The following is a 14327-nucleotide window of genomic DNA, read 5'->3' on the forward strand; positions in this document are numbered from 1 at the left end:
TATATGTATGTATGTATATATGTATGTGTATAGGTATGTACATTTGGGTATGCATGTGTGTGTATGTGTATATATGTACATGCACAAATATTCATATATTTAATAAAGCACATATCGGGCACAGTTATGGGTACTTCTCAGATATAACCAAACACCTCAAAGAGTCGGTTTTCTGGGTTTGAAGACTTACAACCATAGTCTCGTGGGACAACTTTGTCAACTGGCATAATACGGTTCCTAAAGTTTACGTTTTACATCCCAGTTTGGTGAGTAGTGTATGGGGTCTTAAAGCTATCGGTCTCTATTTGTCCAGAGCAAAAGAGAAAGAAGGAATGCAAAGACTCAGAGAAGAAACTAGTCTATCCGACTAAAAGTCTACATGAACCACAGCCTCATCTATCCCGAGACCAGAAGAACCAGATAGTGACCAGCTACCACTACCTACTGTTCTGATCAGGGCCACAATAGATGGATACTGATAGGAGAAAAATGTGGAACAGAACTCAAAATTCTTAAAAGTCCAGACTTACTGGACCAGTTGAGCCTAGAGGACTCCCCAAGACTACTGCCCTGAGATACTCTTCAAACTCTGAACTGAAATTATCCCAAGGTCACCTTTTAGCTAAATAACGGATTAGCTCACAATAATAAAGTATATTATCAGTGAATACTGCGCTCCTTTAAAAAAATCATCTATATAAGACCAAACGGTCAACAATTATTTTAACGAAAAGATGAGAAGGTAAGAGGACAGGGAAACTAGATTAGTGGAAACAGAACAACCAGAACGAAAATAACGAGAATGTTGACACATTATGAAAAATGTAACCAATGTCACTGAACAATTTGTATAGAAATTGTTGGATGGGAACGTAATTTGCTGTGTAAACTTTTACCAAAAACATGTATTTTTTTTTTTTAAATGTATACGGAAAAGCAATGGCCCAAGAATACTTCTGAAACAGAATAAGGCAGACAGCTTTTGCTGTACCAGATATCAGATTTACTATAAAACTCATAGTTAAAATAGTACTGAAGTATTAGCACAACTTAATAGTCTATAAAGCCCAGAAAAAGATTCACATATACTTGGAAACTTGACATGTGACAGAGATGACACTGTAGATCCGCTGAGAAGGATAGACTATTCAACAAATAGTTGATAACTAGATCCTTACTTCATACCATATGCAAAAATTAATTCCAGATAGCTTAAGGACTTAAATATGAAAACTAAACTTAAAAACTTTTAGGGAAAAAAAGTATTGAAGAATATCTTTGTCTTTAAGGTTGGAGAAAGTAATGGTTCAAATGTGGTATGACTTTACAAAACTGATAGTGTTTTTTAAAAAAAGGTGATTTCTTTGCTATAGGAACTTTCTTCATGGAGGGCTTGGGTGTTTGTCATAATTATCTCTGCAGCACATAACATTTACATAGTCATAATAATATAAATAGTCTTTATTGTTTAGCTTTTACAATAAAAATTTGTCAGAGCACAGATGATAATGTTGGTTACAGGACAGAAGGTAAATGTAATAAGTAAAAGTACAACTGATCAAAGCTGGGAGGCAGAGGGAGATGGAGAGGTGAAGGCAAGAATAGATACACCAATATCCTCATCTTATGCAGTAGAGATTCACGGTACATAAAACAGACGATAAAACCCAAAAACCAAACCCACTGCCGTCGTGTCGATTCCAAATTATACGGATCCTACAGGACAGAGCAGAACTGCCCCACAGGGCTTCTAAGGAGCGACTGGTAGATTTGAACTGCAGACCTTTTGGTGAGCAGCTGAATGCTTAACCACCGTGCCACCAGTGCAAATAAGTAAAAATAAAGGCAAAACAGAATCACCAACGAAGATAGAAACCACATGTATCATCTGTATCACCAGGCTTTGTTCAACCAGGATGAAGAAATTCCCAACTTTCCTCCACTTAATTCTCACAATATGCCTTATAATTGTTATCATTAAAGACGTCCATTCAAAAAAAAAATGTCTCTGAGAGAGGAGCTGGGGGAAGTGAAGAGTGAGCAGAAGATGCTTTTTGATAAACAATGTATATAGGACATTGAAGAAAAGTTAAATTTTAATTAGCATTAAAAAAAAAATCTTACACAATGGGGCTGGGTAGGTAATTTAAAGAATAAAGTCTTAGTCTTTCTAATATGGACTATTCCTCATGTTCATCTGTATTGAAACAAATACACAAGGAATATAATGGCAAATAAAAAAACGCTTTGCTTTTTAAGTCCCATGAAAGAAGTAAAAATAAAATTTTAATCAATTTAGTAAGTAATGCTTACTTAGTTCTTAGATGCTACAGGTAATTTGCTAAGCACTTTATATTCAAACTTTATTTTACAGATGAGAAAAAAGGATTTAAGTTATTTAACTTGTTCAAAGTTACCAAGATAAGATGGACCAAGGACTCAAACGCTGGTTTATTAAACGGCAGGATAAGGTGCTTCAATGTATCCTCATTGAACTTCACCTAATAAGGAAGAATAATGCTCTCTATTTAACAGCTGAATATCTATAAATGTCATAAAACTACCAAGAGGAGAAGCAAGATTTCAACCCAGGGAATATGACTTCCTGGGTACCTAGCAAAAAAAATTTTAAAAGTATAGTCACTGAAACAGTAAGTCAACATAAAGACTACCTTATGAAATGAATAAATGGCAAATGCATTTTTGAACAAGTTGATACAGATATCTAGAAGGTAGTTGGAAATACATGACTGGTACTCACATCTCATCTATTATTCAAGGGTTATAAGTTCTAAAGTGCAAAAGCCTTTGAAATCTCTTCACTGTTTTCTATCCCCAGTGGTATTACTTGGTACTACCGAAAAAAAAAACCTGTTGCCATTGGGTGGATTCTGACCCACCGTGACCCTAGACGACAGAGGAAGACTGCCCCATAGGTTTACAAGAAGCGGCTGGTGGATCTGAACTGCACACCTTTTGGTTAGCAGCTGTATCACTCAACCACTGCGTCACCAGGGCCATTATTCCTTCCTCTGGATTACTCCAACAGCTTCTTTTCTGTTCTTCCAATATAAGCAACCATCTTTAGCATTCCAGTCTTTCTATACACCCTACAAATCTGTAATTTCCACACAGTAAGTAGCCATAATAGAACTATTAAAACTGGAAATCTTAGCAATTTCACTCCTCAGCAAAAAATTCTTAAATGGTTCCCCTAAGCCCTCTAAATAAGGTTGAAAGGCCATAGCATGGCTATACTGCCCCGCATGATCTCTTGTATCATTTCTAGACATTGTCACATGTTCTCTACACTCCAGCCACATCACCATTCTGTCAGTTTATAAAGCCTACTATGTTCTCATTTGCTCCTACGTCTTTGCACGGCTTGGAAGTCAAATCATCTCCTGGTCCACATCCCTGGAGATCCCTCTTCTGTGCTCCCATGACACCCTCCTCTCCTATCACTGCACTATGAGTTTCAACTTGGCTGTGTCTCCACTAGCCTATAAATTCGATGAGGGCAAGCACCGTCTATTAGCTTGCTGCTACCATAAAACCTAGTACAATGCAGAATATTTTTAAGTGAATGAATGAGCAAGAGATCTAAGCAGAAAGTGATAATGGAAGTACTTGGAATAGATAAACTTGTCAGCAGTGAACACGGAAAGAGGACCTAGCCAAATGATCTAGAAAAGATAAACTAATGACGGAGAAAGACGAGAAGAAGGTTTGTTTGACGGCATATGATTCAAGAAACAAAGATTACGGACAATAAAGACTGAGCAATCAGTTGACAAAAAGCTTTGGTTTCAGTAGAAAGCTACACGTGGAACCTATTTATCTCATGAGATTAGGATAAAATATTGAAAAGTATTCCGTAGTCATCACTCTCTAGAGAGGCTTAACGGTACAGGAAATGATCAAAAGGATGGAAACCAGAAGAGATAGACATTTAAAGTATTTTTAAGATACAGAACAGAAATTGATGATGCAGTAAAAAACCGATCATCGATTAATCTCTTTCTCATTCCTCCTTCCTCCGTTTGGAAGGCACATTTACTACAATTTTTAAAGACTATAATTAGGTCATTAAATTTCTCTCCAAAGGTCAACTTTTCTAGTCCTCAAAACAATTTTGTTTTCTCAACATTATCTCCTGAACAAACAAGTATTTGCTAATCATACATTAGTCCTTAGAATATTTTCTTTTTTGCGTAAAATTATCAATATTAAATCCCAAATACAAATGATCTTGTTGACAACTGCACCACACTACTGTCAGAAGGCCATTGATTATGACCTTCTATCTTTCCATTAATGCCTTAAAAATCCTTTTTAAGAAGCAGCAAGGTACATTATGCAAACTTTTATTAATTTTTAAAAGTACAGATGATAAATAAATGAAAATTATTCTGTTAATTTACCTGGCAGATACGTAGACCTAGTTATTTCTTTAGTTAATATTTTTTACATTGCTCTGTAAGATATTATTTTAAACCATGGAAGCATATTTTTATTCCTTTATTTATTTAAGTACTTTGATTCAAATTAAAACTGGGCAGCTAATAATATTACTTACCATTGCCATATGGAAATGCACGTGCAGAACGACTATCATAACCAGAGGAATGTCCACTATGGAAGAAAAAATGTATTTTTATGTCTGTTTCAAGTAGGTTCTGAATTTCAGTAGTTTGGTTGCAAATACAAAACATCAAGACAAAACTACAATGACCTTTACTTACTCACCATCTACTGATAAGTTTTAATTTTATTTTTTCATAATAAAAAAATCCACTTATGTTTTTTAACCTAAAAAATATTAAACCAACATGGAGGCTCAGGGAGCTTCCTGGTTGGTGACTGTGCATGGCATAGGGTAGCATGTCCCTGTTTGGGACACAGAAGCTCTGTGCTGTGACCCCTCCCAGACCTCAACCTATTCATCTCTTCAACTGTATTCTTTTTAGTTATATTAAAGCTGTTATGGCATGCAAAGGGACCCTGGTGGTGCAGTGGTTAAAGTGCTTGGTTGCTAACTGAAAGGTTGGTGGTTCAAACCCACCAGCCACTTCACAGCAAAAAGATGTGGCAGTCTGCTTCCATAAAGATTACAGCGTTGGAAACCTTATGGGGCAGTTCTCCTCTGTCCTATAGGATCACTATGGGTCAGAACTGACTCAACAGCCAGGCGTTTGGTTTTGGTTTTTTGGTCTGAAGTGGAAGGAGTCATGTGGACCCCAAAGTGCAGCTGGTAGCCGCTGACCCAGCCCTGGTTGGCTAGGCATGTGAAGAGAGAAGGGCTGCATGGGCAACTTGGGTCTGAACAGGGAAGGGAAGCTGAGCTTTCCATAGGATACAGCTGGCATGTGGAATGGGATTTGTTATCCACCATACAATTTAGTGCCAAAAGTGGGTGATCTGAGTCACCCTGGACTGGTTTATACAACTGGTTTGCTGTGAATAGGATTTGTTAAAGGACCCTGACAATGCAGCTGTAAATCAGTAATTCAGTTCCACCAACAGAGCCAACAAATAATACTTCGTAACATTTTAACTGAGAAAACAATATGTGTTTAACAGGAACTTAATAAAATTAAATCCTGAGGCTCTCACAATTTCCTGAATTTACCATTTCTTCAAAAACCATATTCATGTTTTGATGCTATTGATATAAAGTTTTCACAATTTTTTGTCTTTTTACATCATTTGAACTGTTTTTTTTTTTTAAAGAAATACACTAGCAAGGGAAATATTCTTTAGGGCAGTATTTTAGCTAACTTAAACACTAAACACGGAGTATTTTAAAAAAAGGCCACAGCCATGCAGAACGGATCGAATCCCCTCTTTGTGAAAGCTGAGATGCAACAGGGTAGCAAAGAATAAGGCAGCTTTTCCTTATTATGGTCCCCAATAATAGTTGTACTTACCTAATCCTCAAATAGATCTCCATTATTAACGATTTCTACTTATCTAGTGAAATTTTTAGCAATCTAGGGTTTTGTTTTGTTTTTTTTAAATCAATGTGTCATAAATCGGAGCAAGGTATTATTTCAAAATACTATCATTAGTTTTCTTATGTATATAAAATTAAATCTTTGAAAACATTTCCAAGATACGTATATGATTCTTCTGTCAAAAGCCTATCAATAATCAATAATTTACAGTATCCACACTGATTTACCTTTCTATTGTTGGTATAAGAGATGGAGGTGGAGCGCCTGGTGGAGGAGGAAAACCTGAAACATTCAATCAGAAGATAAAAAAAAGTTGATAAAATGTACACGTAATGTCAAAAGAGAAATAAGGTTGCTGCGTATCACTAAATTTCTCTGGGGGCATAATGTACTTCTCTATGTTATAATGAACAGAAAAAAAATGCAGCTTAAACTTATAAACAGATTTTTGGAGCTATAAAACATTACAAAAACAATCTGGTCTAATACACAGAGCACAAACTGGGAGTCAGGACACCTGGTCTTATTTTCAGCACCACACACAGCCCATTTTATGAATATGAGAAAGTTAATCTCAATGCCTTACCTTTTCCATATATATTACGGTAGTAGTGTTGCCACTAGATATGTTATACTTGAAAAGCAAATAAAATAGCATTTACCTCTTTCAAAAATATTTAGAGAGTTTTAGATGTAGAGAAATTTCCTTAAAATGTGTAATTTATAAATAAAATCTTACCAGTAAATATATAAATGCTTAAGGCTGAGAACACACATCACAAAATAGTTTTAAATAGCACAACCCCAGAGAACTTTACAAAGAAAGGCACATAAGGTAATTTTGGGATTAGTTTAGAAAGAAAATAACTTGCACCTTTATATCATGAGGTCTGCATTCTCAGTTAATTCACAATACCTAAGTGAAATACCACAGAATAATAGGGCTAAAATGGACCGTAACAGTTAATCTACTCTACTCTTTCAAATTCAGATAGGCAATAAAGCATCCCACCAAAAGACTTTAAGACCTCTTAGATATGGTGATTCCATAACTTATGATACTACTTCCTTCTATGTTTTAACAACTCTCACTATTAGGAAATACATTACATACAATTTAAATCTCTCACACTATAATTCATATGCTGTCCTCAATGGGAACAAGAAGCATTCCACTGCCCTATTCTCTCTAACCTTTATATATTTGAAAACACTTCCCCTAAACTTCCTTTTTAGCATTCTATGTGAAAAATGAATCCCAATCCTCTCAACCCTTCTCCTAGGCTATTTAAACTCATTTTTCAGCCCTGCTTCAAACTGTTTCCAGTTCACCATGCTCACCTTCACTATAACCAATTTTAGGATCTATAACTCCTCTATTAAACATCTTACAAGTGCAAAGTAATTACATTAGTCCTAGAGCACACAATCTTATTTTATACAGCCTCACAATCACACTGCTTTTTAAACTAAAAAGACACACCAATGATTCCATTATGACTTTTCCTGGTCTTTTTTAGCCACATTCATACGCAATCAGCAACTCTCTATCCCACATCTAAATGTGTACACTATCTTATGTTATCTGAACTTCACTACTTCTGTTTATCAAGATCATTTTAAATTTAGACTCATCCTTCCAAGCACTGTCACCTTTCAGTCTCTGTCTCCTCTGGCTTTTAGCACTAAACTCAGTAAGCACACTCTCTATCACACTGTAAAAAAAAAAAAAAACTGACAAAAACATAAAAAACAACACTGAGCCAGGTATACACTCCTGTTGACCATATCCTTACAACAATGAACAATTTACCACCACTCTAAGAACAACCATCCAACCAGTTGTGAATCCATCTAATTGTCATACAGTTTAGAACACATTTTCTCACAATACTGAGTTATACCACCAGGGTTAAAATCAGAAATCATGATAATATCAAAATAGATTTTTCTCTTCTCTTGTAGTCATTTTATTGTATAAAACATTAATACAAAAATTATATTTTATATCCTATACTGTTTTCTTTACAAATTGATATGGCGAGAATTTTCTCAGAATCTCTATTTCTACAGAAATGGGTAAGACAGATATAAGAAAACTGAATGTCTTAATAAAAACTGGAATGAAGCAAAGGCAGAGCTGAAAATAGGACCTTGAAATCCCAATAGCCTATTCCATATTCTAACTGCATCAACACTGTCCTTCCTGTAACTGGAAGCTTGAAATTTCATGTTTATTAACAATGATGGAGAAAACATGAAAAAAGTTTTACCTGGAGGTGGTACAGTTATTGGAATACCTAAAAAACAAGTGATGAAATTTAATATAGTAATTGGATTTCATAACCTGTTATGTATTTATGCCATCACCAAAACAAACTTTGAAATAAAACCCCTGGCCTATTCACTGGAGAGAATCATTGTTTTCTTGCAGACGACCAACAATTCCAGTATAACATCTGACTTCCCTGATAAGAACTAACAACTTGATAACATATAGTTCCCCTACTAGCTGTAATCATAGATGAAGTTAGAGACAAGTTATAAAGCACACTTGTGCATACACAAATATCAAACCCCATTAACACTAACTAAATGTGATAACCAATGTCCGATATTATTCCTAAAAATATATACTTATATTTTAACATTTTAGTAGACATACTGATCAGTGGGCTCTTTAATACTACAGGTAGAGCAAGATAACTGAAGATGATGGCTACCATTCATTTTTGTAAAGCTCATCTGGATCGTTTTACTGTGGTCAGCAGAAGTGAGGGAAAGTTCAGGTTTCCCTTGATTTGGGGGAGTACAAAAAGGGGTATAGCCAATTCATATACAGACACCTCCAGGACACACAAAGTTTACTTCTACAGGTGTCAATAAATACTAATTTGAGTGACTCTTACTATTTGTGTATATTATAAACTTCAAGAACTATATATAAACATTTTCAATTCACATTGGTCAAATGTGCCCTAAATCCTAATGTGAAATTTACCAATAGATGTTTACTAAACACTAAAACCAAATTCAGCATTTTAAATTTAAGAGATGAACAGAAAAAATTTAGAAACAACTTTTTCATGAGACGTTCTTTACCATACATAACTTCAACACAGTCAGAAAGGTTTACTAAATCCTATCTAAGAAACTGCATCAAAATTAGTCCCAAAAAGGAAGAAATAATCTAATTCATTAACTAAATGCATGGCAAAACATAATGAAAAAAGAATCACTTTCAAATTTTTTTTTGCTCAATGGAAACATCTGCTAATTATTTATTTAGAAATTTTCCAATGTGCAAGTCTTGCCAGAATAAGAGGTTTAATAAAAAAAAATCAGAAGGCAGCACACGGCCTTAAAATAGACAGAAGCACCTGATTTAACCACCCATGCAATAAAAGGATATGCTAAGCTTATAAAATCAACACAACTGAAAAAGATATGTAAAGCAGCCATCATGTTTCAAAAATCATTAGGCCCCCAAATGAGTCTACTAAACTGACCCACAGTTAATGGCAATTCTCAACCTCCTTGAGGTTATTTTGCTGCTTCCCAAGTCACTAAGCTAAAAGAATCCAGCAAACAATACAAGCTAGCAGAGTCCCACAAACACCAAACTAAATGGGAAAATGAAGAATGGCAGAGAATATTACATATTCTTAGTATCTACTAACTGATTTCCTTTAGAACAGTAAAGATTTTTTTAGAATACTACTGAGCTTCACTGTTTGATCTAGTTTTCACATTTAAATAAATGATTTTTTTGGCATATAAAATAAAGCACCACATCAAAATCAACCCCTATGCTATACTTCTACTAACTTCACCTAAATGAGTACACAAGCAGTATGCATCACTTCAGCTAATGCTTCACTACAGCTTACTAAAATGTGAATTCATACAAAATAACTAAGAAATTACTTCAAAATTTAGTCCTCTAAAACTCCGTGAAACATTCACAAAACATAAAAGACATACGACCAAATTATTAAGTATGCTATGAAGGCAGTCAAAAAAAGCCTGCCTTTAATTTCAATCTTACTACAGTAGTTATCATAGGACAGATTATTACAGGGAAAAAAACAAACAAACAAACAAACTGGAAGGAATTAAGAACACAAAGGGAAATCATGCTCTACAGATAGATACCTCTCCAACTGATATCTATACATCAGAAAGTTTGTCATGGAAAGTAGAAAGGGCCCTTCTTGTGAGACCTCTACTTCATCTACATTATTTCAATGCTCTTCTTTATCAGTAAGTGTCCTGAATCAGGACTATAAAGTTGATGAAGTGATACAGAATCAATTCTTTGACAATGATCAAATGTATTTTCAAACTGCAACTGAAAAAAATTAATATGCGATATAATGTAAGGCCAACATCATTCTCGTCTAAAAATCACTATTTAATGTTTGACTTTTATTAACTAAGAAAGAAAATTCATCAAAAATCCCCGTCCTCTAACTCAACAACCCCACCTAACTGGACAACACACACGCTGCCCAACCAACAGACTTGAAATACATAAGTATTTTGTTCCTTTTCTGTATCCATTATCTGTAAAACACACAAGAAAAAAAAAAAAATGTTTATTTTCCTGAAAACTCCTGGATAACAGTAGTAAAAGTAAGATTGCTAGTATTGGCCAAAAGCTTTTGGAAAAGTAATATTCAAGTTCTAATGGGGATGAATAAACTAGTGGTTCTGAAACTTTAGAGTACATGTGAACCACCTAGATGGTTTGATATTATACACAGATTTCTGGGCCCCACCCCTAGAATTCCTGATTCAGTATGTCTGGGGTGGGGCCTGAGAATCTGCATTCCTAAGGTTTCCAAGAGATGGTGATATGTTGCTGGCCTGGGGACATTCTTTGAGAACCACTGGAATAGATTCTAAACTCTCCAAACTGCACTACTGAACAATTCAGTACAGATGAAATAAATTCCATCCCAAATTTTTATGAAACAAATAAGAGCATCAACCTGTGAAACTTAAGGGTAAAACAGTGTAGCTGTATGACAGCCTATACCATCTGGCATTCTCAAAAGAGAGACACTAGAATTTAATTCTTCTAATATGTAATGGTATACTCTTAAATGTAAACAGTTGTGGGGAGGGATCTGAAATCCTATTCGGGGAAATGAAGGAATTCAGGCAAGACAACAGGCAGCAGTTCTACTAAAACATCATATATAAAAGAATTTACCTATATTTAAAAAAAATTCCCATAAAACAGTGGGTTCTGGCACTCACAAAAAATTTAAAAACTGAATAAAGATCATCTATGAATTCATTATCAAAGTATTTCATCATTTTTTTTGTAAAACGAAGACAAAGTTATGTGGTAGGCAGCTTCTGACACGGCTCCCAATGATCTCTGCTTCCTAGTATCCATGCTATTATATACATCTGTTATTCATGTCCTCCCCTTCATTGTAGACTAGACCTAGTGACTTACTTCTACCAACAAAAAATAAAAATAAAAATGGTGGAATGTCTCTTCTGTGATTAGGCTACAAAAGACTGTGACTTCCATCTTGCTGGCACTCTATTCTATTGCTTTCTTGGCTTGCATGTTTTGAAGAAACAAGCTGTCATGTTGGAGAGGTTCACGGCCAGAAAAAAACTGAGGCCTTCTAAGTCCAACAGTCCAGGAAGACACGAATCCTTCCAACCAACAGGTAAGGGAGCTTGGAGGTGAATCCTTCCTTAGTCAAGTCTTTGAGATGACTGTGAGGTTTGTGAGACCTTGAAGCAGAGGACCCAGCTAAGCTGTGCCAGTTTCCTGACACACAGACACTGTTACATAATAAATGTATGTTATACCATTATAATTTGGAGTAATTTGTTATGGAGCAATAAATAACCAATATATGACATAACCACCTATCTTTTCGCTATTTAGTTCAGGCAAATGGAGAAACATGGCAAAGATTATGTGAAATTACGCTTCTTATTTCTTACCAGTAACTCCCAAATTTCATCAGCACTATTTATGTTAGGAATAGATAAGCCTGATCACTCTCCTCAGAGATTGCTAATTCAAAGCCATCAAGCTCAGATGCCAATTTAACACAAAGAAATTGTATACAAAAAGGCAAGGACTGTAAAAATCTTTAAATATTACCTTCCCCAGAAAGGCTTTTCTACATACACGTATTTTTAAAATAATACACATACAAACATACATACACACATACATACGTATGATCTGCCACCTACCCTTCAGAAAAATAAAACACAGAATACTGAAAAACTCATACTTCATAATCAAAGTAAAATGATTAATTTTTCCTTCATTTTAACAAGGTGCAAAATGAGATGGATGTAATTTTAAAGAAAAAAAATGTGCTAAAGTCACCAGCACGTGTCATTCCTAAAGGGTGAAAAAGATAACTTTATATTAACTATAAAATGGACAAACTATTTCATCCATTCTCTGATTTGTATAATAATCTAAGGCCTACGGAAACCAAAAATTCTATCTTAGACAAAAGAAAACATCTATGATAGAAATGTCAATACTTTTACAGAGAATTTGTAAAGAAGTTGATCTCTATCAGCTCATATATAATCACAAAATGACTGGAAGAGCAGTGCAAACAAAAGGCAGATATTAAGCCATAATTAGACTCTAGAAAACACAGCTTCTATGGCATATTAAATATTATAAGGAGTGTATCCATGGAACAAAAAGGACATTAAAAAATCAACACCCTAAAGAAGGTTTTAATCTCTGTTAAATTTACATCTAAATTAATTCTAACTGTGAGAGAAAATGCTATTTATTACATTTAATTAACATTATTCTCTATTTAGAATTTATTGAAAACATTGATAGTTTTTTTAAAATACAGAAAAACACAACAAAAGAGAAAGTGAAAGTGAGTACAGTTTTGAAGAACTTCCAGAATTCTTTTTTCAAAGGGACTTGAAAACAGTTTCTTTTTAAATATTTACATCTTCTAGCAAATAGTTTCAGTTAATATGAGGTAAATAGCACTGAACCCAACAGGAAAGGTGATTTTTTTTTGAAATGGCCTTTACGATAGGGTTGGCAGCAACACAATTATAATATGAGACAGCATGAGTCAAAATCAAAGCCTTACTTGTTATTTTTCAACATTTACTTGAAACAACCAAAGACAAAAAACCTGTCATAAACCTGCTAGGTAAGATCAAAAATCTTGATGAAACTATAAAATTAGCTTGCTGTTGTTGTGCGCTGTTGAGTCAATTCCAACTCATAGCAACGCTATAGGACACAGTAGAACTGTCTCATAGGGATCGCTAGGCTATACTCTTTACAAGAGCACATCGTTAGGTCCTTTCTCCTACAGAGCAGCTGGTGGGTTTGAACAGCCAGTGAACGTTATTCGTAAAATGCCTTCTCAATTAAATGAACAAAATGGTACTTCCTTAACGGTGCTGATATTAATCTAATATAGGCCTGGCTTTTGCTAAAGCAGCAGTTCTCAAAGTGTGGTCCAGGGATCCCTGGCATTCCCTGAGACCCTTTCTGGGAAATCTACAAGGTCAAAACTACTTTCATACTCCTTGCAATATATCCTAGAGAAATAAGAGCTGTCACACAAATAGATACATGCAGACCTATGCTCACTGCAGCACTGTTCACAACAGCAAAAAGATGGAAACAATCTAGGTGTGTCCATCAACGGATGAATGGATAAACAAAATATGGTATATTCACACAATGGAACACTACGCAATGACAAAGAACAACAATGAATCCGTGAAACATCTCATAACATAGATGATCTGGAAGGCATTATGCTGAGTGAAATTAATCAGTGTAAAAGGACAAATATTGTATGAGACCACTATTATAAGAACTCAAGAAAAGTTTAAACACCGAAGAAAACATTCTTTGACGGTTACGAGGTGGGGAGGGAGGCAGAAGAGTATTCACTAACTAGATAGTAGATTAGAATTATCTTAGGTGAAGGGAAGGACAACACACAATAAAGTGGAAGTCAGCCTAAATGGACTAAACCAAAAGCTAAGAAGTTTCCTGAACACAATCAAACACTTCAAGGGAAAGAGTAGCAGGGGTGGGGGTCTGGGGACCATGCTTTCAGGGGATATCTGGGTCAACTGGCATAACAAAGTTTATTAAGAAAATGTTCTGCATCCCATTTTGGTGAGTGGTATCTGGGGTCTTAAAAGCTAGCGAGCAGCCATCTAAGATGCATCAATTGGTCCCAACCCACCTGGAGCAAAGGAGAATGAAGAACACCAAAGACACAAGGAATATTGGCCCAAGAGACAAAAAGGGCCACATAAACCAGAGATTCCATCAGCCTGAGACCAGAAGAACTAGATGGTACCCAGCTACTA

At 35.2% G+C, this 14327-nt stretch overlaps 1 protein-coding gene across 12 annotated transcripts in view; it reads right to left on the reverse strand.

Moving 5' to 3' along the window:
* Positions 1-14327, reverse strand: part of FIP1L1 (factor interacting with PAPOLA and CPSF1) — a 79942-nt gene that overhangs the window by 14460 nt on the left and 51155 nt on the right. For 8 of the 12 annotated variants that reach the window (XM_004382901.2, XM_023737345.1, XM_012557429.2 and 5 more), the window contains 3 exons: positions 8231-8257; positions 6185-6239; positions 4580-4635 (listed from right to left, as the gene is read on the reverse strand). In XM_004382901.2, coding sequence (XP_004382958.1) covers positions 4580-4635; positions 6185-6239; positions 8231-8257 — 138 coding nt within the window. The remainder of the gene's footprint in view (positions 1-4579; positions 4636-6184; positions 6240-8230; positions 8258-14327) is intronic. The other 4 variants (XM_004382900.2, XM_004382902.2, XM_012557430.2 and 1 more) reach the window with 1 other exon arrangement.

Source organism: Trichechus manatus, unplaced genomic scaffold (genome assembly GCF_000243295.1).
Source record: "Trichechus manatus latirostris isolate Lorelei unplaced genomic scaffold, TriManLat1.0 scaffold00101, whole genome shotgun sequence".
Lineage (NCBI taxonomy): Eukaryota > Metazoa > Chordata > Mammalia > Sirenia > Trichechidae > Trichechus > Trichechus manatus.